At 38.7% G+C, this 26,702-nt stretch overlaps 1 protein-coding gene across 1 annotated transcript in view; it reads left to right on the top strand.

The window, feature by feature from the left end:
* rgs6 (regulator of G protein signaling 6) overlaps window positions 1-26,702 on the top strand; it is a 102,307-nt gene that overhangs the window by 58,394 nt on the left and 17,211 nt on the right. The window contains exons 3-4 of the mRNA XM_026194245.2: window positions 23,700-23,796; window positions 26,296-26,346. Coding sequence (XP_026050030.1) covers window positions 23,700-23,796; window positions 26,296-26,346 — 148 coding nt within the window. The remainder of the gene's footprint in view (window positions 1-23,699; window positions 23,797-26,295; window positions 26,347-26,702) is intronic.

Genomic DNA, 26,702 nt, shown 5'->3' with positions numbered 1-26,702 from the left:
TATATCTGTAGCAGATCTTATTCACAAATAAACTACTACCCCTGCTAACATTTGTTATTCTCAGTCTTTGCTCAGGGATTTCACACTAGCATTCGTAAATGCTCCAGAGAAATGAGCCCAGTTTGGTAAGACACACAAATGTGATTTATAGCAGGTGATGGGAAATATCCACGTGGAACGTCATAAGAATATGGATCGCATCTTCTCCACAACTTGAATATCACTGGCTCAATTGTTCAGTTTTTATTTTGTTTTTTTAATCATAAACCTTTGTCAGCTTAAAATGTTTTTCCTACCCAGAGCTGTTTTTCTTTCCTACTGACCACCTGCAAACATCTGCAAAACTGTGACACAACTGTTAACCTGAGTGTGTACTGTGTACTTTTAGCTAATGTCAGTCATCTCAGTAACTATCAGCATGCAAGCATAATCACTGTGAGCACATTAGCATACTGTGCCTCATTGAGTTGCAGCTTTGGCCATACTCATGTTAAAATGCACACCATTTTACAAGTGCTCCAAAGAACCAGCATTCCCGTCAGACCATATCAGACAGCACTGCCAAAGAGAATACATTTAAGCAATTTCGCTGAAGTTAAGGCCCAAGTCACACAGGCATTAACCCTGCAACCATGAGTCACTTGGAGAAAGGTTTTGAAGAAATACTAAACGTGCAGCTGATGAAAGACGGGTCCTTGATGTGATAATTCCTCCCTATGTGCATATTTAAAACTTTAAATCATGAAAGAGAAATAAAGAAAAGTTTGCAGTGATTCAGCAGTGATATAAAATTGAAATTCTAAATCATTTTCAGTCACATCTTGAAGGAATTTTTAGCTATGTGCATTAATAAATTACAGCTCTGAGAGAGAATTCCTTCTTTGGTACTCTTGATTGCCTTATAGCACCAGTTCATAAGTACACTGCAAAGCTGAAAATTGGCACTCAAAAGAATTTACAGATTTCATTAGAGATTTTTGATTAGACCTATCTTTATCTCAAGATCTACAGAGACTATGGAAAGAATGAGGTTTAAATGCCAAAGAGAAAGAAAGATGCACAGTCCAGCATTTGTTGCGAATGGTATCTAACAGATGGTGTGAAGACAGACTGTTCACACCAAATTCCCACCAGCTGTTTTGCTCCACTGTCTAATGTATTTTTTCCAGTAAGAGATAGCTTGGGGCACTGAAACCAGCGCTGATTAAGACTTTAATCTTTTGCTGTTTCTTCGCTGATCTGCCTAGTGCTTTAGAAGAAAAGCATCACAGGGATAAACCATGAGAATAAAGAAAAGAAATAAACAGACGTAAAAGAAAACAGCCAGAGTAAAGATGATACTTTAGAGCTATTGAAGTCTCAGCCTTGATTCCCAGAAAGAGCTGGACCCTTAGCCTGTTTCTTAAATCTTAGTCTGCTCCGTTACGCTTAAAAGCAGCCTATGATCTCTTCCGCAGGGTGGTGGTGAGGGGACCTGAAGTCATGGCCACTGACACTTGCATATTTCTTTCTTTTTAAGCCTGCAAATGAGTTCCGATCAGACCCAATCTGCATCACTTCCAACAGAACAGAGGCAAAGACATCTGTCCCCCACTGCTCTACCACCCACTGATCAATGGGAATGTGAAATGGTGCATGTTCTGCACAGCGCTCACAGCCAGCATTTTAGTTTTCTGTGTATTTGATTTAAGTCTGACAGTTTCAAACAAAAAGCAAAGTTTTAACTGCGAATGTCTATTCCTGTCGGCCAGATCTGACAGATTGTTTTATCAAGAGACAGAGAAAAGAAGAAAAGAAATATGTGTGGGTTTATGTGTATTTGTGCAGAAGATTTATGCAATTCTTCAAGATTTCTTTCACATTAAAAAAGAAACTAAACAAAACAAAAAAACTCTTCTGTTTTAGCTTTCTAGGTGTGCATATGTGGGTATGTACTGTAAGGTAATTAAGGCTTATTGTTTTCTTCATCACTCAAAGTTTTACTTATTAAAATTAAGTTTTATTGTTTGTTTGTTTTTTGCTTTTTGTGAATCTGTTGGCAGTTTAACGGTTCTGTGCTCTTCATTAAATCTTCAAAAATAACTACAGACCATTTCCAGCACCCACACATTTCTTCCTAAACTTGCAGGCAATCCAAGACTTTAACAATTGTAATTTCTACTGAAGGCAGGTTGCAACAGCAATGTCAGCAGCTCCTTTAAAATCGTACTTGCAACAGCACTGCTTGTAAAAATCATATCCCTACATAGCACATTTAAACACAGCAGACATTTACCAAAATGCTCCACAGCAGTCAATTAAGATATGATTTAAATCAATTAAAATATTAAACTTTTAAATAACTAAAAATTAAAAAAACTGTGAACAAATGCTTTGCACAGAATGGGGGATAAAACATCAAAGTAATTATTTGAATGCTCGTTGTGATAATTAACAATGTCCACTGCACAAACATCTTTCACCTGTCTTTCAACATAGGTTGATTTACTCACTTTTATTGCAGTCCTTGTATCTGACTATGTTCGGAGGCTTTTTGTTGTTAGCTACTGAACCATGACCTATAAACAACTCAAGTATGAAAAAAGACACCAGGCAACTTGGTAAACAACCAATTTTAAACTGTGTCTTTAGGTACTTTATCGGCAGCTTGTTCCAAAAACATGTCATTGTTCCCCGTTCCTATTAAAAATCTGGCAAGATTTTTCCAAGACTGGACAAATGGAGAACAAAAAGGAAGTGGCAGGCCTAAGAAACTAGCTTTGAAAGTCATGTCCTTAAAAAACAGGAAAAACTCCAACAAAGACCAGCATTGTTAAATCTGGTTCTTCAGTTAATCCATCTACTGTTCACTGAAGTCCCATCAGAAATGGTCATAGTGGATGAGTGTCTGTCATAAAGCCTATGCCAAATTACACAAGAACTGGACTAAAAATCAGTGGTGAGGTCTGATGGAATGATGAATCAAAATTTGACATTTTTGGTTCAAATTGTCAGTATGTACAGAGGAGGTCAGGACAGGCCTCTAACAGTAAATCTGTACAGCAATCTGTAAAACGTGATGGAGGCTCTGTCGTGGTTTGGGCTGCCTTTCAATCAATGGTGTTGGAAATCTTGTCAAAATTGAGAGAATTGCGAATATAGAAAAGTACCATCAGATTTTGATCCACCATGCAGTACCATTCATTTTTCAACATGAAAATGATCCCAAAAACATAATGTAAAAACGCATAATGTCATGGATTGGCCTCCCCAAAGCCCAGATTACAACATTATGGAAGCAGTGTGGGATAATCTTGGTAGAGATGGAACAAATGCAACCCAAATCCAAAGAAGAGCTTTGAATGTCCTTCATCAAGTCTGCAAAACTAAATACTCGAAGACTACTTAAAGAAATTATAAGTGCCTAAGAGAATTCGGTTAATGTTGAAGGATAAAGGAGGTCATACCAAATATTGACTTTCAAGTTTGTTAGAATTAGACAAACTCTGTTTTTGCCTTATACACTGCATTTCCAGGCATGTTTGCACGTTTCAATAAATCACTGCACCCTTTTCCTATTTTCCTAACAAAATACAAATAAATGAGAGGTGACTAGAGAGTTTTGCCCAGCACTGTATGTCCTCTGTCGACATTTCAATACTGTTAGAAAGGTAGATGATCTAATCAGGAAATAACCAAAGTCATTAGGATTCGTCCTGTAGAAAACATCTGTGTCAGATTTTATGGCTACTGATCCACGACTTTTTTGTTGCTCTTAGTAAAGGGTAGCCTTCTATGAGGTGTGATGAGGAACTAAAGGGAGAGCTCCGCTATTGGACACTGATAATGTTGTTGTGAAAGACTTCAAAGCTTGGATTCCCAAATGCTTTGGAAAGAGTCCTGGCATGCCCCATAAGAGCGGAACAATCTTCTGTTTCCTCTGTCAGTGCTATTTCATGTTGAATTCTGAAGTGTTAGGTAGATAAAAGGATTTTAATGAGTACTGTTCCAGAGACACCCACGTACCCTTCCCTGTTCCCTCTGACAGTGCAGCAGGAGAGCATTAAATTGTAGGCTAATGGATTTCTCTGACAAACCAAGAATGAAGTTGAAATTGGCACAGGCTCATCTATGAAAGGAAATGCCAAGTGCTTTTTCCCTTGCACCCTTTGACTTTTACCCCCCTAAATAACTAACGTAAATGTGTTTTCTTTATATAATACACAGCTCAAACGCCCCAAAGAAAAATTTAAATGGCAATCATTGGTATTAATTATTGAAGGCATAAGCAGTTTGAAATCATTAAGGGTATGTGACACTGTTAGCATTGTTTTTGTGTGTACTTACAGTCACTAAGTGATAATCACAGCTGATTAGGGCTGTGTGGGTGCAAAGCTTTTATAAAGGCTGCAAATGCAGGAATTTCCCTGTGGTATGGATCATTTTAATCTTTGTAGTGTGAGAATACATAAAACCTTTGAAGTCATATATAATATCTGGCTGTCATTGCCAGGTGTGATAATGGTGACAGTAATAAAACGACCATTCTTATTTCTATTTATCTTTCATGGGAAAAACTTTGGATAAATTATTTCATATACAGTAATAACAAGATGTGCTGCAGGCAGACTTGGACTCCCATGGGCGAACAGGAAGAATGGAAAATAATCAGCCTCCCCCTCTGATGATTACTCACTCTCTGCCAGGTATGGATGCGTCTGGCTTTGAGACACGAGGTCAGCTCTGTTGGTGTCCCTCACTAGGAGCAATGAAAACTTGTCTGGATTGATTATTGCCCAGGGAGTGTTTGGCCTCAGTTCACTTTCTGCTGTCTGGCTGGCGGCTCTCTGCCAGACAGGAAACTCAAACACCGAGATTTTATGAGAACTTTGGCCTGTCGACTTCTTCCTCAGCGGTTAGTCACTTTCTCTTCGAACCCTGTGGTGAAATAGCATTTAGAAAGAAATGCTAATGATGCTTTGGAAATCAAATTCTAGCCTCAGTTTATTTAATATATTCTGGCACAGCTTCAAACTCTAATCTATATAGACAAGTAACCAGCTGAGAATTCCAAGGAATTATTAACAAGACAGTTAATAATGTACCCGTATGAAATATCTGCTTCTGGATGGTAGTGACATACGGCTATAGTTGCCAAAAACAAATATGCTGTAAGACCTTGAATGTTAGCAAAGGATGTTTGCTAACGTGTTAGTGACTATATCCCTTTTGTTCTTCATGGCTTGTTTGTGCTTCTCTTTGTTCTTCATGCTCGTTTATTCTCAAATATTTCACTTAAGAGGGAAAATTAGTTTTGCCAATCTGTAATGCTTTTGGCATAAGACAGTAGTCGCTTATGAGCTCTATCATGTGCTGCCCAGACAAATTTCACAGCAAATAAAAGAAGGCCTCCAAGGCTTTCGTTGCTCACAGGACAAAGTGAGGGTTTTGTTTCTTCTGTTTAGAGCACATGTTTCTGCCCATTTGGTAAATTCTCTTTGATACAATTTTAGGAAAATTTACAGTGACCTTGCACAATGAACATTCATATTCCTTCTTTAGACTAAAGGCAAATGATCAGACAAGTGAGGAGACCTGGACAGGACACTCAAAGCCAACTGCTTTCTAATCAGCCGATCACATGGCAGCAATCGAATGCATTTAGGAATGCAAAAATAGTCAAACTGAGTCATCGGCGTAACTTTGTGCTGAACATTGGGGGGACTGAAATGAGTCAAGAAAATCAACAGCCTATTTATGCAAGATAATTCATAGTTTTATTGCGGGGGGGGGGGGGGGGGGTTATATTGGTTGGGTCTGATTATTGGAGGGGTCATAACCCCCTTAACCCCCCTGGAAATTACGCCCCTGAACTGAGTGCCAGAATTTGGAAAACATTTTAAGTGATTTTGAACACGGCATGGTTGTTGTTGTCCGAATGTTTCAGAAACAACTGATCTTCTGGGATTTTCCCGCAATGCCATCTCTACGATTTACAGAGAATGGTCTGAAAATAATCCTATGAGCAGCAATTCTCTGATTGAAAATGCCTTGTTGATGCTGCAGGTCAGAAAAATATGGCTGGGCTGCTTGGAGTGATAAGAAGGCAACAGTACCTTAAATAACCACTCATTACAGCTAAGAGGAAGCAACTGTGAATTTACAACATGTTGAAGTGCCACTCCTGTCAGCTAGGAACAGGAAACTGAGGCTACAATTCGCATGGGCTCACCAAAATTGGACAACGGAAAACTGGAAAAACATATCCTGGTCTGATGAGTCCTGATTTGCGCTGCCACACTCAGATGATTCATTGTGCCTTGTATCAGCAGTTCAGGCTGCTGCTGCTGATATGTGGGATATTTTCTTGGAATGTTTTTGGCTTTGTAATACCACATGATCATTGTTTCCACAAAAAAAGAAAAAGAAAGAAAGAAAGAAAGAAAGAAAGAAAGAAAGAAAGAAAGAAAGAAAGAAAGAAAGAAAGAAAGAAAGAAAGAAAGAAAGAAAGAAAGAAAGAAAGAAAGAAAGAAAGAAAAGAATTTGACATTTCTGAAGGCAAAAATGTGTCCAACCCAGCAAAGTGTACCAAATAAATTGGTTAGCACGTGTATGTATATAATGAAAATGTACTTCCTGTTTTGCCATTAGAATCAAAAACTGGGTGGAAGCAAATCACATCAACGCGTGTATTGATTGAAATGTCCTTAAAAATATAACCTCAGTGCAATAAAGTCAGTGTAAGGAAGATAATGAAACATATGAATAATAAATATAATCTTTGCTTTGACAGAGCGTTAATGGGAGCTGAAGTTCTTAACTGCTTACAGCTGTTTGTTGAAGTTTATTAAATTTTTGTAGCCACAGCAGGAGGCGGACACCCTCAGCACAGATGAGAGAGACTCTGTTTTTATGGACATGGCACAAAAAGCACTTCATGAACTTATTGAAATCACAGTTTATCTTTGGTATTGACAGTTTTAACAGCAGGGGTGGGCAGTTCATTAACACGAGAAACTGGGACTGGGCTGCATTGATACGTTGAACTCAGTCCTGCTCAGTTTTAATTTAAACTTTTTATAAGCTTATTATAAAATCCCCTCCACAACAGTCCTAGTTTTTCCATGTGGGCCCCTGGGTAAATAAATTGCCCACCCCTGCCTAACAGGCTCTAACACCAAATGACATTCAGACAGTAGATCTGCCACAGAGAGATTATAGTAGTAAGCTATAGTCATATTACTTGTTATGCAACTGATGTCCTCGGGTTGAGTACTCTGGTGAGTCACAACTGTCTGGAGTTATTTAACTTGGTCATTTATTTTTCGGTTGGATTTGCAGCATTTTGAGTGCTTTTTTTTCTTTAGTGTTACTATTTTAATTTTGTGAAAATAGAAATATTATGCTCTGTAAGATTTCCAAATGGAATATTATTTCCCATTGTTTTGTTAAAACACTGCCATCCAGCTTAAATAAAAGTTTATATAATGCATTTTGTAGGAGTGTCAGAAAGGGAATTATAGTGATTACCCCTGCAGCCCGACATTGTTTACTTAAACTCGCATAGTGGATGTTTTAAGTGAGTTTTCATCACTGAGGTCCTAACAGAGTTAGGGCAATAAAAAGGAGCTTTGACTTTAACGTGACAGCATGTCACAAGGCTGCAAACGTTCTCTGTTGAATGACATTTGATTTGTGCCTGTAAGAGCTGACACAGAAAAATGAGAGGAGAGAAAACACATGTAATGTGTTCAGCACAATCAGATTCAATATGTGAAGCAGCCCATCTATGCAGATTTCAGTATGTGGTTAAGCTTTTACTTAATCCAGTTTGTGAGCAGAGAGCCAGTGTGTGATTGTCCTTCAAGGGAATAAAGCAATCAGCAGAAAAACTAACCAAACTCACTGCTTTAAAGCAGTCCTGCACCCTATCACCCATCTCCCAGTAACAAGGGGAATTGTTCTCAGCATATGAAAAACATCTAGAAAAGGACTTAAAGCTCTCCTGAGGAATGGCTAAATATATGCTTTGACACTTGGAATGAAAATGGGTGTCCTTATGGGACTCCAACAGGGACACATTTCCCACTTTGTTTCCAGTGGCAAAGACTGCCCTTTCTTATGTTACCTATTGAATTTCAAAAGCCATGCTCTTTTGAGGCAATGAGACGTCCTCTACATATAACATATAATATGAAATATTGCATCTAAAATCACTGAAAAGCTGAATAGTTTAAATCGTGCCAATTGCTGAAGTCAATTTGTAGAAGAATATGATACTAAGTAGCATACAGAGGCCTGGCTCTTAGATATGGATAAACTCCAAGATTTACATTCTTAAGTGAAATCGGACTGAAATTAGGTGCGACAACAAAGCAAAGATATTTTAGCCCATACCTAGGAGATGAAAAGAGGTACGTTTTGGTATGGGAGTATTTTGAAAAGTCTAATCAAAAAAGCAGTACATCACATACACATACACATTGTGGCTGTGTATGTGAGGTGCCTTCTGTACCATAAGTTTCTGCATTTGTTCCTCCACCTCGCCTTTTTTCTAGATCTTCCTTATTAGTACTATATTTTTTCATGAGGTAGAGCAAATAAAAGTACACAGTCAAAAAACCCTTTCATGCCTAAACCCATATCCTTGTAATCGGAAGGTTGCCGGTTCGAGCCCCGGCTTGGACAGTCTCGGTCGTTGTGTCCTTGGGCAAGACACTTCACCCGTTGCCTACTGGTGGTGGTCAGAGGGCCCGGTGGCGCCAGTGTCCGGCAGCCTCGCCTCTGTCAGTGCGCCCCAGGGCGGCTGTGGCTACAATGTAGCTTGCCATCACCAGTGTGTGAATGTGTGCTGAATGGGTGGATGACTAGTTGTGTAAAGCATTTTGGGGTCCTTAGGGACTAGTAAAGCGCTATACAAATACAGACCATTTACCATATCATTTCCCTGTTTCTGCTACAGTCAGGTAGACGACTTGTTGCGTCATTGTCGCCAAGGGCACCTTACCCTCAGTGCAGTAGGTGTCGTGTTCCAGAGAGGTTAACTATGCAGAGGAAGGCTGAGGCTGTAGGTCTGTACACCTCCTGTAGCCGGAGAAACAGCAGTCTGTTCAAACATTTTTGTGTGCAATTAATTTTTGCAGCATTTGTTTCTTTTTCAACTGAAATTATGTTTCATGGAAATTAGATTTGTAGCTCTTTCTTGTTTTTTTCCTACCTGACTAAAGCACTATAGTTAACACCTGGACTCTGAAATGATTAGTTGATTAGATCAGTTTCCAAAAAATATTTTTCAGTTTCGTCCCAGACTGCAGTTTAGATGGATAGCATTCTATTCCATTTACTTTGATGTACGGTGCCCTTTCTAATCTGATGGACAGTTTAGCTCATTTTATCATAGTCTTTCCTTTTTCTCAAAATTAGAAAGTGAAAGTGATGGACGGATCAGTAAATCGCAAGCAGAGTCGTGTTAACATAAAGCACTAGGAAAAATCCCTCGGCATGTGAGCTTAAATATTAATCTCTTTGAAAAGGAGTGCACATACAGTACAAGGCAAGTTATGTCATGTCATGTCATTTTTAAAAAATATATTTTTGCTATATAATTGATAGGAATTGTATTGTTTCTCTGGCTTTTAGATCACCTCTCGTTATATCCATAGAGCGTTGTTCATATCTGAACATGCCCATGATGGGTTAGCATAAAATGTCAATATAAATGTGGTTTTTCACAGTTATAGGAAAAATAAATAAATTTGTTTCTGGTGCTCTGACCTTTCCCCTATTGGCTGTAAACAACTGGATGGATTGCCATGAAATATGATTCATTCATAAATAATTAATGAATTCTGTAGCTTTGGGGATTTTTTTTTAAACATGTAACTTAACCTTGTTAAAAATATTTGTTAGTTCAGATCCTTCTTACGTGACCAAATTTTTGCAAAGCCTTGCATTGTTATCTGCCTCATCTGTTCTTTGTGTCTCTAACATACTAATATGTTCAATCAATAGTGGCTCTGCAAAACTTCCTTATTGTTACGTCTTCATGATCTGTCTTTTCCATGCTTCCCATTAAATGTCATTAAATGTTGCCAGCCCTGCAGTTAGTTCATGGAGTCATGTAGTGTTTTAATTGATGGGGTGTTGAGTTCCTTGCTCATTGCTTGCAGAAAACCCTTGATATCTAGTCTACCTTCCACACATTAGGGGTGTCATAACTCAGGAAACCATAAAATGAAGCATTGCCCACCTAGAATGAAGACATATTTAGCAACTGCATGAATTATTCTCACCTCAGATGTTTTCCAGAAACAACAACCAGCTTTTAACTTAGATGCCTCGTGAGCTTCTGTTTTAAAATTTGGGCGCAGACAGGATTCAGGTGCAGCTCAGTGTCTGACTACTGCTTTGCAGTTAATCCTCCATTACTGGCAAACAGTACATCTCTCCTGTGCAGAAACGTCCTTTTATACACCAACCATAACAGCATCTTGGTTTAAAGAAGCAGAGTACCTGAGTTTGGCCTCACAGAATTCCCTACAGCAAACACACATTTAATATCTTCTAACTGAAAAAGCCCAACTATATTATAATTTAAGTCTTAATTAATTTGTCAGCAGTACTATTTTATCCAGCTGGCTGTCTATTCATTATGAACAGTGGGGCTAAACATGGGTAAGCAACTATGGGGGAATGATTGGAGATGATCTTTTCAGCAGTTATTGTTGTAAAAGAAACAAACGAAATGACATTTTCATTTTGTGATCCAGAATCCCGACCAGCCTCATATTTCCCTGGGATGGTATCAGCTGTCAGGCAGAGATGCATCGGCAGTCAACTGTGGCAAAGCCATCCTGTTGTCATTACACTTCCATTAACAGTCATGTAACCCTGCTGCCAAATGCACTGGGCTGAAACCAGTAAGGCTCATCATCACTGTCTCCGAGCCATCGAATCTGACCTTCAGACATAAACCCCGTACACTGTGCACACTGTGCACAAGCAGGTTCACCATCTCTGCTATGAGTCATTACACCCACTCTGGGAGAACGGTAATTCATTTAATGTGTGCTTCTGTGTGAGAAGTGTGTGTTAAATGCACACACGCATTTTGATCGAAGTCACTACATTTAATATATTTGACGAAACTACTTTGACCTTTGCCAGGATGGGATGGTGATTATCTTCTGGAATGAAGAAAGACGCTAATATCTTGCGTGAGATTTTAGATTGAATGTGGGATTACCCAAGTTCTCTCATTTTAGTTCTCGCATACAAGAGCTTGATCATTAACTGTATGCGCTCAGACTTTATTATGCAATTTCCATCACAGTGGAGATTTATTATCAGTACATTATTTCGCTCTTAAGCAAAAGGTCGACAATCATAATTATCCTCTTCACTGACCTGGGAGCGTGTGCAAATTATGCATTTCCTTTTTATAGCAAAGAACTCATCAAGCTACTCAAGTCAGTGATGGGGTACTTGACAGGTGCTACATTACCACAGGTGTTGATGCTAGTCTAGTCTAGCATTATAGAAATTTAAATAGATATTTAAAAATACATTTACAGTGTTTAAACTTGCATGTTTTTTTCTCATAAACTAGAACTATTGTTTTGTTTTGGGTTGTAAAGTGAGGAAGCATAAGTTTTCCTGTGATGAATTTTGTTATCAATTGAGATGATCTGAGCTTCGTGACATGTTGCGCTATCTTGCTGGAAGCAGCCCATAGAACATGGGTACATTGAGGTAATAAAATGATGCACAGGGTCAGCAACAATATTCAGGTACAATTGATATTAAGCTGCTCAAAGTGTTCCACTACAATTTTACACCACAACTGCCAGCCTTACTGGTGATACAAGATAGGATGGATCCATGCTTTCATGTTGTTTACACCAAATTCTGGCACTAGCATTCAAATGTGGCAGCAGAAAACTATGGCGTTATTTTTGTGCCTCTATTCTGAGCGTAAGGGGAAAAACAATTGCAAGCGCAAATGTTGCATTTTGAGGAGAAAAATATTTTGAGCGAAGTAAAGCTTAATTTGAGCAAACAAAATTCATTGTTGCGTGCAAGAAATGTATTTCAGTGTTTGCTATTATCCACATACACACACAATAACAGCCCCTCTTGCTCAGTGGTTGGCATTTTCTCTTGCTCAGATCTCTGCTGACCTGCTCTCAGTGTGTCGTTCGTGCTCACACCATCCCTGCTTCGTGCACGCTCAGCTCTCTGTACACCATTAAGTCTGCCACAAAATCAATCAATCACAGACTTGGATGCAAAAATTCTGATTGGCTGTTACAGTGTCAGTCTAAATCCATTTTCGGTTAGTATGTTTACTTATTTTATTTTAAAACTTGTAATTTTTTAAGACCATTGTTGGTTTTAATCTACATTAAGCTACATTCTGGACCCTGTTTCCGGAATGCAGTAGCTAGCAAGCTGATTGGAGACTGTAACAACCAATCAGAATTTTTGCATCCAAGTCTGTGATTGGTTGGTTTTGTGGCCAACAACTGAGCGAGATCAGCTATTATTGTGTGTGTATATGAATAACAGCAAACACTGAAATACATTTCTTGCAGGCAACAATGAATTTTCTGCTCAAATTAAACTTTTTGTTGCTCAAAATAATTTTCTCCTCAAAATGCAACATTTGCGCTTGCAATTTTTTCTTACATGTGCTCAGAATAGAGGCACAAAAATAACGCCATAGAAAACGTTTCCGCAATCGTCTCTTGTTCGTTTTGGAGAACCTGCGCAAACTATAGCCTCAGTTTCCTGTTCTCAACTGACAGCAGTGGCACCTGGTGTGGTCTTCTGCTGCTATAGCCCATTTGATTCAAGGATCCATGTATTGTAACAAGTGGCTATTTGAGCCACTCTTGCTCTCCTTTTAGCTCAAAGAAGTCTGGTCATTCTCCTCTGACATCTGGCAACAAAACGGCTCAACCAGAGAACTGCTGCTCACTGGATATTTTCTCTTTTTTTTAGACCATCCTCTGTAAACCCTCAAGGTATCTGTATAGGAAAATTCCAGTGGATCAGCAGTTTCTGAAATACTCAACACATGCCACTTAAAATCTCTTCGCCATTCTAATGTTCAGTTTGAACTTCAGCAAGTCATCTTGAGCATGTTAGCAAAACTAAAGCATACCATGTTTTCATTTAGGACTGGTCGGTCTCAATCTAACCTATTGATTGCATTTTGTATTACATAACTTACAATTTGGTTTGTTTGTACACACACACACACACACACACACACACACACACACACACACACACACTGCACAGTGACAGCCCTTGATAATACCTTGTGTGGCCTGAACAAGAGAATAAATGCACCACTATGCATTTCACTCAGTAGATAAAACCTTCATAACACTGACAAATACAGCTGGTGTCAACCTAACCTAACTGTAAACTCATCGTATCATAAGCTTTCTTTGTAGCTCTTTGCCTTACTCACATTTGATATGTTAGTGCCTGCTGGCAAGCGGGGCAGTCATTCACAAAAACAATTTCCTAATAAATATTTATATTTATTATTATCTGTGAATTTAGTCCAGGTCTTCAGGGACTAACGTTATTCCAGCTAGATCATCCAAGTAAACAGAGTTGGCTTATGTAACTTTAACAGGCTTTTGGGGAATCTAGACCCTCTGTAAAAATTAATAAGATATGGTATTACTTTTAAAAAATAATTATACCTAAAAATGCACTTTTAAATTCCTTACAAAGTAATATAAGTCTAGCTCGAATTGTAAAATTATTCATTCGCTGGATGTTGCTGTTCCAGTGTATTCCAATGTATAATGTATTCACATTGTAATATAACACTAGAAGACTGTGAGACTGTATATTACACTCCAAAAGTAACAGTGGAGGATTCATATTCTTTTACTGTATATTCATAATCTCATAAAAGCATTTCATAAAGTGTTATCACCCCATTGCTAAAAATATAATTCTTGAGAGGAAGTCAGACAGCCCTCTATTCTTAGTGGACTTACCTTAGAGCCTTGGGTATTATTCATAGGGACACAAAGGGAAAAAAGAGCACCGTTCTACCATCAACTATATCAATACAAAAACTGACAAAAAGTTCACAGTGAAACAATAAAAATGACCCCCCCAGCAGTCAAATCTTAAAATTAAGCCCAGCAGTCAAATTTTAAGATTAAGACTGATTGTAATCTTCTCTACAGGAAAATCATGTGATATCTGCAGCAGTGCAGAGATCTCTGAGCGTTAGCAGTGGGATGCAAGAAACTGCAGGGGAGGCAAGGTGCTCTACTAAAAGAAAAACTGGTCTCAGAAGGAACTGTTACCTTGGATGACACTTATACTTACACCTACACACATCCAAGCACACACTAAAGCATGGCTTCACACACTACTTCATCTCCAACCCTAGAGTGCCTGGAGTATAACTATAGATACAGTATATTCCCTCCATATAGTTACTATACTTACAGTATATGGAAGTGTTAAAGCAACTTTGTAATGTAGTTCTAGTGAAACGATTGCTTGGCTTTGTACCTAAGCACAGGCTCGCTGCAGGTTGAGTCTTGTAGTTATTTTTTAGGCGGTGGCTCCGACATTGCCTCTTCATTTTACTCCAAGACAGTGACTGGCTATTTTGGCACCATGGTGAGTTCTTTGATTGCTTTGATTGCCTTCCTAGAGCCCCCTCTGAAGCCTTACAGCTAAACTGACTACAAAGCCCTTACACCCCATTTCCACTGGATATACCTTTTAGTTTCCAACTGTGCACTTGTTCTTCAGCTGAAACGCAAGTAGCTTTCTCCATTTGTATGGCTGATTGTCAGCATCTAGAAGACCTTCAGCGTAATGACTAAGCCACTTTACAGGTGTTACTTGCCAAAGATCCGGGTCTGGTTGCAAGTTGTTTGTTGGGATTTTTGGCTGGGAAACGAATTGTTGCCTGGTTTGGCATGCATTTCCCAGTCCAGGACTGCAGAAAGAGCTTGTTAGAGCTTGTTAAATGTCCTAGTAGTTAGCTTCTTGCCTAGCACAACAGCACTTGATGTGCCACCTAGTTGTTTTAAGCTTCAAAACAAGAGGTTGTGATTTTTCTGACTAAAATGAACTGAACACTATACCTTTTTTGGACTAATCTGGAATTAAAACAAACTCCAGTCAGTATCAGTCTAGACCCAACATGAACAGCTGTAAATAGCAAACTTCATATCTGCCTAATTCAGAATGGGGAAAAAAAGATGCGTAATTTGTTAAAATATTTGGAGTGTTACGGGTAATATGACCCATTAGCATTTTAGAGAGAGAATTTTGAAAAATGCTGTAGCGTTTTAGTTTCTTATAGAGATTTCTGTCTTTGCCCAGTAGCATTAATGGAGAAGGTAAGATGTTTAATTATCACCTGTGTGAGCCGATGTATCCGATGTATGTAGGATATGTAATTATATCTTGATTGGTTTGTGCTGTTTCCAAGGTAATCTTTCTTCATCAGATCTCTCTGTACTATTTTTACACAATTTCAGTGCTTTATTTGTTTCTGTCACATGTCGCATTATTACCAGTTCTCGCTAGATTTTGTAATTACTTTGAATTGCTGTTAGGAACATAACATGTGTCAACCACCCATAACGGCATGCTACAAGGGATGAATTATAAAAACAGCTGCTTTTCATAATATTTCTTTATAGTGAGATATTAAATGTTGAGTTTGCGGATAAACTTTCTAATATACAGACTATACTGGCTGGCTCTGTGTCACATTCTGGCTGGCAGACTGTGGGGACATGACTCCCGTGTGTGTGCTCAGGTGTGACAGGAACTTCAGGTGTGGCCAGTCCTCCCACAGGGCCACACCCATCAGGCCTGCAGGTGGCTGTGCTCCTTCCTCCAGCCACACCCGCAGACACACACACACGTACACACCCACACCCTGCCTATACATATAATGAGTGGAACACAGAATAACACAGCATTGTGCAGAAAAACACACACATCACCAAATAATAACGATAATAATAATAATAACAATCAGTCAAAAAAACAGTCAAAACTGCTCACGGACCCCCGAGTCCTCCAGAGCCGGGTCCGTGACACTGACTTTTGCATGATGAATTACTTCACGCGTTTTGTGTCAAATTGGGGACAAATGTCTGACATAAACATGCTATATGAAGCATATATGCATGACATTAAGCCAAAAAGCAGACTAAGTTACTATGACTATCATAAAAACCAGAAATTGAAGAAACTGCTTGCTAGGCTGCTGGTGACAGTCTTGAACACATGTAAATTGAGCCTTTTTTGTTGCATTGCCAACATGATTCTTGAGTCCATTGCACTGTGTTGAATATTTTAAGCTCATAGTCTATTATGCTGCATTTTTTGACAAATTGTATCTGCTCGCGCGGCTCTCGGTAAGCGCTTTCACAGAATCTCTAATCCCTTTTTTCCTGTGCTTGGCTCTTGACTTTCTTTCCGAGTTTCTTGTCAGTATGCAAGTGCCACTCAAAGCACAGAGGAATGTGTTGTAATCAGTTGATTGTGAATGGTCTTAGGAAGGTAATATGCAATCTACTGAAGTAGATCCGGAAGGAGCCAAATCAGCCAATGGTCTCCTGTTCATACTATGTTTGCCTCCCCGAAAATTCAAATTAATAAATTCATGGCATTCAATCCTCCCAAGGTACATTTAGGTTTGATTGGTGTTAGTACATGAGTTACAAAAATAACTCATGAGCCCTAGAATGGATGAAAATAGTCTTACAGTACTAAAGGAACTGTAAATAATCTGTCTGGAAAGATCAAGATGAGTGAGACCATTAAATGATCAAAACTGCAGTCAAACAAACAGCGAGGATATTCAACTCAAGATTGTTGACTTGAAGTCATCTATCTGCTTGTTGTCCAGCTGGCCTTCAGCCAGGCTGTTATCAATCTAGCAGCATGTTAACTTTCACTGTGGGGATGGCTTGGGAACTGCACGGTTCAGAGGAGGTAATTTTCTTTCTTTTCTCTCAAAATGTGTTGCCCAGGTATCACTGCACAAAAATTCCCATTCTTCAAGTCTGTGGCTGACATTTTCTCTCTCAGCAGGATGTATCCCTGCTCCATTATAACCATAGTAATGGCCTTGTCAGTCTTCTCTCCCACGTAATTCGCTTTTTGCTATGAAAGGCTAATTGCAGCTGTTTCAGGGACAGGAATTCAAAAGGGGGCTATTTTACAATAAAATGTACTTTGTGTTAGCCTCCTCTGCGTGTTTAGGTGTGCATGCCAGGTTGTTGAGCTTTGAATTATTGTGCCCTCGTCCTGACTCATGCTTCAGCCCGTTTGCATTTGGGGGAAAAAAAGAAACTCTTGAGTAAATAATTTTACCATCATTAGTCACAGTGCTGGAGGTTAAATAAATGTTCTCAACTGATAACTGGTTTTATGATGCAACGACCAATGAAATAGTCTGTATGGTTGTATCATTGAGGGAGAAATTCTAGGTGTGCAGTACCTTTCTTTTACCTTGTGTTGGATGGATGGATAGGTAGCATGTCTGTTATGCAACTAATGCTTCACAATACCTGCTGAAATAAGTTAATTTGGAAAGAAAAGTGTAGAAATATGTTTTGTACTTTTTTATACAGATATATTATGTTCATGTTTATGTGCTTTTCCATCTAGCGCACATGTGTCAAAGTCAAGGCCTGCGGGCCACATCCGGCCCGGCGTACATTTATATCCGGCCCGAGATCATTTTATATAGATGTACTATTATTGTTATGCATGGCCCGGCGATATGAGGCGCTAATAATATACAAACTACAGATCCCATAATGCAGCGCTGCAGCCTCCTTGCTGAATGCTAGGCTAACTGGGAACATTCCCGCTTCAATCAAGTCAAACTTCTGTTTGAAGCTAGCCGCTCACAATGGTGGAGAGACAAGTTGATTCTGAAAGCAGAGCCAGTTGTGTGAAAGAAGCAAAAACTTTATTGCATAATATCTTGCTGTGGATGAAAGTACAGACATGATGGACATTGCACAGCTGACCATCTTCATCCGTGGAGAGGAAATACTGAACATTAAATCGATGCACGGGACAGCGACAGGAAAATACATTTATAAAACATATGTCAAAGTGTAACCGACATGAAACTGCCCTGGGACAAACTTGTTGGACTTACAACAGATAGTCACCGTAACGCAAACCGTAAACTTTATCTGAGCTAAACGTTTAAATCACCGTCAATTTCAGTCTTTTTTTTATTTTTAATTTTTATTAGTTTTCTTATTTATACAACATATACAACAAATTCAATTTAATCACCATGAGGGGGAAAGCAAAACCAAACCGAGCAACAACATAAGAGACAAACGGACCAAAACAAGACCAAACAAAACACAAGAACAAACAAACCAAGAAATACAATGACATTATACAAAATCGGGCCTCCCATTTTGTACATATTTCAACCATTTCAACCAATATTCATCAAATGCGTCCGCCTGGCATTTTAGCCTAAAAGTTATTCTTTCCATAACAAAAATATTATATATCACATCAATCCATTCATCTATGGTAGGAATATCTTCTTTAATCCAAAGGCGAGTTATGGCCTTTTTGCAAGCTACCGACAGCACACTGAACAAATATTTATCCGGTTTGCATAGATTAAGACTCTCTAGGTTGCCTAGGTACAATAATGCAAAATGAAATTGTATTTTCTTTTGAAAGATTGTTTCCATGACCTTATGTGTTTCCTTCCAAAATGGAACCACACGGGGACATTCCCAAAAAATGTGAAAATGATTTGCTGTTGCATGTCCACAATGCCTCCAGCATGTTGTATTCTGAGAATAATTGAATTTTTGGGCTGGGGTAATAAAATAACGAATTACGTTCTTCCAGCTGAATTCCCTCCACGAGGGGGAGCTTGTTACTGACCACTGCTGCCTACAAATCCCATCCCATTCCTCTCCTGTTAAGAATAGATTGCTCTCTGTTTCCCATCTTCCTTTAACATATCTTGTATTATGACCCTGTAGATTGATCAGTGAACAATATAATTTGGAAAATTTTTTTTGATAGGGTCCATCTCTATACGCGTTCTCGAATATATTTATAATCTCTTCATTCCCAGTTGATAACTGAGAATTTTTTAGCTTTTTATTCAGGAAGTCCCTCAGTTGCAAATATCTAAAAAGATCTGGATTTTGCAACCCAAACTTTTTCTTAAGGTCTTGGAAACTCATCACTTTTCCATTTTTCAACAAGGTACTGTATGTGGTGAGACCTTTATTTGCCCATGTTTTGAATGTCGAGTCGAACTTACTAGGCAAAAATTCTGGGTCATATGCAAACCATTTAAGGAAACCGGCCCTCTGGTTTAAATGGTACTTTTTAAGTACTCTTCCCCATATTTTTATTGAACTTACTATCCAAGGGTTGCCCGGGTCTCCCAGGAGTCGTAACTCTGACGGATCTCCTATCAGTGCCCCGACAGGAAAATTACCTCCCAAGGACAATTCCACTTCCTTCCATGTGGGAAATAGATTCAGAGTTTGCCGACATTCCTCATCATACAGAGGTCCGTTGGCTGAGTTGGGGAAAAGTTCTCAATAGAGTTTTTGAGCTCAGCAAGGAAATCTGTCAGTACATGGACATGGCATGTATGATGCGGTGAAGGCATTTCAAATGAAGCTGTCACAAATGCACCAGTGCAACCTGCCTCACTTGAACCAAGTCAGCGGACTTTGCTGAACTGCACCTGTGCAGATTCAGATGGAGCTGCAGTGTAATGGGACACTCAGGGCAAAGTACGACACTGAATGGCCTGCACAGTTTATTAGTTCCATTCCTGCAGCAATGCCCAGCTCCGTCTACATGCGGCTCCAACCTTGTGTATGCTTTCATTTATTTTTTCTGGGGTTTTTGGCAGCATGTTGATATTTCTAACTTGCATAATTTTGACAGGATATATTTTTATGTGGAGCAAAATATTTATAGTTAAAGTTTATTTTTTTAAGTTGATTTAATCTGGAATAATATTCCTGTCTGTTTTCCTTCATATTTGTGTTTAAAAAACATTGTTTTAGTGTGTTCGATAAATCTTTATCTTGTTTGGCCCGTGACCTAAAGTGTGCCTTGAGTTTTGGCGCCCTCTGCAATTGAGTTTGACATCCCTCTAGCGTAACAGTCAGGTAAGTACGATACCCAATCAGACAATTAATGGCTTAGTGAGGGACCATGACGATGGCATTTCTGGTAAGTACAAATAGATAGACATTCTTTTTTCTTTCTTTTTTTTTTGCCCAAAGAGATCATTAAACCACAGTCAGTAGCACAGCCCTTTTCTCCCTGTAACCAACCTGTCTGCCAAGATGCCTGCCAGCCCGCTAGCTGGTCCATGCTAAGTGTGTGGTGATAATACTGTAATCAGGCGTGTTAAATAGACCGGCTTGCAATAAGTCTGATGAAATCTGTTCCCACTGGGCTGCACTACAAGCCAAGACACAAACAAGCAGGCGCATTCATACAGCACACAACCCCAAAACTATATACACATGCACATATGTTTGTATGGACTTGTGAGGATCTACACTGACACAACACATACAGTAATTATAACTACCAATCTAATCAACCAGTAATCTAAACGGAACAGTCATCTTGAACTAATCTAGTTTTAAAATGTTATGTTAGGGCACCAGGATTGTGCTTTAAAAGGAAGTCTTCAGTTATGGGGGTAAAAGATCGCAATGTCATTGCATCAGGGTTCCAGTACAGGGTCTGCAAGAAAAAAACATTAAACCTGGCTTAATGTCATATTGCAAAGTGCTATGACTAACCTGTGGACGTTCCTCTCAATGCAGCAAGTTTCTTCTTCAGTAGTCATAATATTTTTAGCTAAGAGACAGCTGAAAACAAATGATTCACAGGCACAGAAATAGAGAGTTAAATAAGTAATTGTTTGCTTGAGTCCATTAGATATTTGAGTCCATACTTGTGTGATGAGGTGAAGTCTTATTGATCTAAGGCTCGTATTTGAATTTGTATCAAATCTCCAGTTTTTTAATCTGCGGAGTGGACCAAGAGTATTTTGGGGGAATTTTGATGACCAGTTGTTCAAGTGCGTTTTTGATTTGCAGCATCTGGCTGCTTCCAAAACTTTCTTTTCCACAGCTGTACTTAAATTCCTATGTTTTGGGCAGCAACCTTTCCTCAGCCATTTCCATTTTCCAGCTCAGAGTCATGGCCTCAGATTTGGGGGAGCTTCACACCTAATGGAGTCTAACTCCATAACCAAAAACTGCAAACCAAACGCTACAGGCAGTAAGTCCAACCACATACAGCAAATCGGTATTAATAATTATGATACTTATGTAACTTATGTAATACAACAGCGACTCAACTTGGTCACGTGTAACGATAAATATTATAAAATACACAGAAAATTGTTTTTTAATGTTCCTCCTTTTTGTTTCAAAAATACCATTTTCGTGTTTCATCGTCACAGATATACAAAGTAGTGTTGGGCAATTTTAGATTCAGTGGGTGACAGCTGTTGTAGCATGAAGTAAACGTGTTGTGAATGCCTATTTTCATTAATGGAGCAGGAGTAGATTGTTCATGATAGTGGAAGCCATTAAAGTCATTTGAGCAGCTACCTCCACACTATCAACATCTTATTACAATCATATTAGTTGTATTGATTTTGAAGTGTAGCCCGGAGCTCTCTATGTCTTTGCTTTTGGCAGACAGCCAGGATCTATAGAGAGGAACAGGGTGACAGCAGTCTGATGGCCAGAGGCGTAAAAGCAGGAAGCTTGTCAGTTTGAATTTCCAGACTGGTTGGAAGCATCTGTGCTGGAAAGTGAGAAAGATGTGTTTCAGTCATTTCTTTTTTTTTGAATGTTTGCAGGCCCTTCGACGACACAAATACTGCGTTTTCACGTCACCTGTCTACTTGCAACAGGACAGGAGGGTTATGATAGGAGATAGTGGTAAATTTACCTAATTACTTTCAGGTGTAAGCAGCTTAAATGCCTTTCATATAGCATAAACTATAGCTTCTGTTTAGTCTCAGTCACCAGTTTTCTATCTGCCTGTGTTTATCCAGTTAATAGGTGGTGGACTCTAGAAGAGTACAGCATTTTATTTGTATAGCAATCACATTGGGGTATTGTCAATAAAAACAAACCAAAACCAGCTGTGATATTTTTAAAAACTGCTGGTAGTCATGCAGTGGAAAATTGTGTGGCGAAAACAGCAAAGCCAATATGTTGCTTTTGCTCCTTTTGTTCTTATGAAAGGGATGAATTTCTCTTCTCTTGCAGATTTAAAGCCAGCTTTAACCTCTCTCACCCTACGTTTGTATGCTTGCTTGTTTTTAGCAAAATTCTAATGCTTCTAAAGACGGGGGCCATTGAAGAAGTGATTTTATGCATCCACGGGATTCTGCTATTCATACAAGTAAAAAAAGCACACCAGCAAAGCAATGTTGTTAAATTATTTTGGATATTGTGCAATGTTTTTTTAAAAAAAAAAGAAATATTGAAAAACTGTGTGGATGAATAGTATGTTCAGTCTTAAACAGACTGTACATTGAGTCTGCATGAGTGTTGTGGAAGTCACCAGCTTTAACCCAGCGTGGGTGGCTCCTAGAACTATACTCCACTGACAGCTGCACATTATAAATATACTCATAAGGGTCGCAAAATTGCACAAACTGAGGACATATTTGCAGTAAAATAAACTATGGGCACTACAGGTAGGAAGTAGAATGTGTTTTTCTGAAAACTGGTGAAATGCACTTCTTTTCTGTGATCACTTTAATTGTCTAGATGTAAAAAGCATATGTGGTTATCTCTGCCTCTCTGCCGTTGCTCTGGGTTCCATTCAGGGTTTATATATAGCTGCCGGGTTGTGCGTTAGTGTGCGATAGCTGTCTCCAAAGCGACCAGCTTCTCACTTCCCACTCCCTGACGCAAACAAAAAAAGCATCTGTGAAGAGAGAGGGGGTGTCAACCTTGCAATCAAAACCAGATAATCAAATACTAATCTGATTACTTAAGTGCAAAGTGGGTGACGTGTTTCGTTTAACATCTGTGCAATTGTAATTAAGGGCCACAGATATGTGCTGTCCTGCTGAACCTCAACTCCTGCTTAGATTAGACTCAGTTATCATGTGACTCAGTCTTGTGGTTAAAACAACATTACAGCGAGAGGTGAAGTGTATAGTTAAACCTATAAAAAGTGAAAAAGGAGAAGAGCTTTTCTTTTTCACGAACTACCTGTGTTTTTTCACTGGTATCAATTTCCATGAAGCATTTATAAACAGTTGAATTTTAAAGTCAATGTAATTAACTGGTTTGTTAGACCATATAATGAATGATATCATTTTTCTTTCTTTCAAGACATATTTTATTCTACAGTAGAAATTGTAGCAGCATCTTTGCAGCTAACGATAGTCTTGTCTTCATAAATTGAAGAGAAGTGAGCTGATCCTGCATTTTCTTTGTGATGGCATAGATATGAATCATAGCGCTTGCCATTGTCTTGGTTTGAAGTAATGCAGCACTTCAACTTAAAGATCAACTGTTTAAATATCTTAAGAAAAATCCAAATAAAGTACATTTAACTAATACTTGTCTCACATGGATAAAAGTTTCCGTTTGTTCAAACTTTTAAACTCTGTCTTCTGCCTTATTCTACAGATTGAAGACATTATCACTCGCATCCAGGACGAGACGGACGGTGTACCCATCAGAACTGTCAAAAGTTTCATGACGAAAATCCCCAGTGTCGTTACGGGTAAGAAATCAAAAGAGACAGATGTCAAGCAAAAAGTGACCTAACCTGCACTGTACAAACATTAACTATAGAAGTGCATCACTGATGGACATTAAGTGCCCAGAGAACAAAATGAGACGATGGAAAATGCTGATGTCTGTTGGGCCTCTTGTTTTAGTGAGGCTGAAAAATGACAGTTCAATCAGCTATTCCAGGATAATTTAATCAACGTACTTTAATTTGATATTTTGAGATATTTACTTATTCAGCTTCTTTTTAAGGTTGTATGTGAAGAATTATTCCTGAAAAAAGGAAATATTAACAATCTGGGTAGACTTTATAAAAAGGTAAACTGTCTGTTAATTGCAGACTTATGATACACTATACACATAGGTATGAGCAGGATATCAATTTCCTGCCTGTCATCTAGACAGAGCATTAGTTTATTTCACAACACAAGGGTAGGCATCCAAAAAAATCCATCTTGCAAGGTATTTTGTGAAACACTATACAGTACATCCTAGCTCTCCAGCTTGGTCCCACATTTGTATTCAAATAATCATCTGCTTGGTGGCTGCATTTCAGTCTGTTGAGGCACAGAAAAGCTGAATAGCTTTAGGTAAAAGTGGGAAGACAACATATGATTAAACGTTTGAAAAAGTGTGTAAGTGCATAAACAGAATGACTAATGCTGTCCTACTATCAAGGTGCCCTTAAGTGAAGCAGTCAACCCCTGACTTCTCCCGTAGAGCTGCGACTGTGGGGATCTGTGCGTCAAGCTGTCCAACAACAGAATAAACTTTGAATTTAAATGAAGTAAAAACAACAAAAGAAAACATTATTTGTTAGTTGAACCTGATGGGTAGGGATGAATGTTAGCCCCCTTGCCAGCTGGCTGTAATCACTTTCACTGACAGCATAAATCATTCCAACAGGCTGGTGCTGCAGTGGGAGGCTTTCACAGCAAACGAATGAAACAAATGATGAAAACAAAAACATAGACTATTAACACCCCCACCCCCCACCACCACTACCCCAGTCTTTGCATTAATGGAAGATGCATACCCAATATGCAATAAGCAGAGCATATCAATAAACATAATTACCCCAGCGGCTGATGGATATGCAGAACAGTATCTCTCAAATGTTTGCAGCTGAGTGCTGAAGGCTAAGAAACTAATAACTGATGAAGAAATTAAACATCACCTCACTAAGGAAAGTAGAAGATATTCTAATTCCACTCTAATAGAGTTTTAAAGTCTCTAAATATTGATCTTTTGAGGTATGGGATCACATTTAAAATCTTTTATATTTATATTCAAACGAATACCACTGTTTTGGGTGAAATAGTTGAAACATTTGAGATTTTGTTTTCTGTTAGAGGGAAAAATACTGATAAGCTAACCTAGTTTTTAGCATGCAGAAAGCCTTTGATTATGCATTATGTCTTATGTCTTTTATTATCATCATTCTATTACCTTTAGGTTTTGTCTTGGAAGTGTAAATTGGGGCACTTGTGTATTTACACTCATTGGCCACTTTGTTAGTTACACCTGTTCAGTGCATTTAGGCATGTAGGTTGGAGGTTCAAACCGAGCATCCAAATAGGGAAGAAAGATTATTTAAGTGGCCTTGAACATGGTGGTTGGTGTCAGATGGGCTGCTCTGAATATTTTGGAAACTGATTTACTGGGATTTCCCCATCCAAACATCTAGTTTTATATTGAGTGGTCCAAACCTAAGAATGGTCAGATTGCTTCAAGCTGACATAAAGGCAGCCATAACTCAAATAACCACTTTTTCCATGACCAGCGTATGAAGCAGATGAGCTACAGCAGCAGAAGACCATACTGAATGGCACTACTGCCAGCTAAAAACAGGAAATTGAGGCTACAATTGATGCAGGGTTTGACAACAGAAGATGAAAGAAATGTTGCCTGATCTGATATTTTTTTGGCTCACTATGGTCCATTACTACCAAGCGAGCATTGCATTGTTGCTGTTAACATCCATCCCTGTATTTCCACACAGTACCCATGTTCTTTCAGTTGGATAATATACCATAGTACAAAGCTCAAATCTCTCAAGCTGGTTTCTTGGTCATGGTTAACATTACATTTTACTTAAATGGCCTACAGTTGCCAATTCTCTATCTAAAAGATCTGGATGTGTAGCTGACAAATCTGCAGAAATTGCAAAATGTTATCATGACTTTATTGGACCACGATCTCTGAGGAATGTTTCCCACACCTTGTTACATCTATGGCACTAAAAATCAAGGCAGTTCTGAAGGTGAAAGCCACTCCAACCAAGTTACTAGCAAGGGGTAACTACTAAAATGACTGTTGAGTGTATATTTTGCCCCAACAATGGAAGCCCCCTTGTTTTGTTTTTTGTGTCCTTCTATCCTGCCCCCCCGGGCTGCTGTATGTTTAATCCCAAATCTATATCTTTCAGTACATTATTGTAAACACACCATGTATCGCAGCTATTTATCTATCCTCATCTGATCTGATACAGGTGCAGATATTGTACAGTGGCTGATGAAGAATCTGTCCATTGAGGATCCAGGTATGTTTTTAAAATGGGAAAGCAGAGTGTACTCTGCTGAATGATTTCTAAATGCCACAACCTCCCATGATAGCAGAACAGCAGGATTTATTTATAAAAAGCATGCACGCTATATAATAAGAAATACAGGGGTGTGTCTATCTTTATGATAGGTTTTTGAACAATTGCCTGCAATAAATGCTTACAATGAAGAGATGTTTATAGTGAGCAGGTGCATTGTTGTTCAGAAGACCTAACTACAAAAACTTGGCAATTATCTGTAGAAAACATTTACAAGTTAATACTATAGAGAAAACATACCAAACAGAAAAAGAGGCAACTAGATTGTTTTTTTAACAAACAGAATTTGTTTTATA

This window comes from Astatotilapia calliptera, chromosome 15 (assembly GCF_964374335.1).
Source record: "Astatotilapia calliptera chromosome 15, fAstCal68.1, whole genome shotgun sequence".
In the NCBI taxonomy this organism is placed as follows: domain Eukaryota; kingdom Metazoa; phylum Chordata; class Actinopteri; order Cichliformes; family Cichlidae; genus Astatotilapia; species Astatotilapia calliptera.
This window is presented reverse-complemented; position numbering and strand designations above follow the sequence as displayed.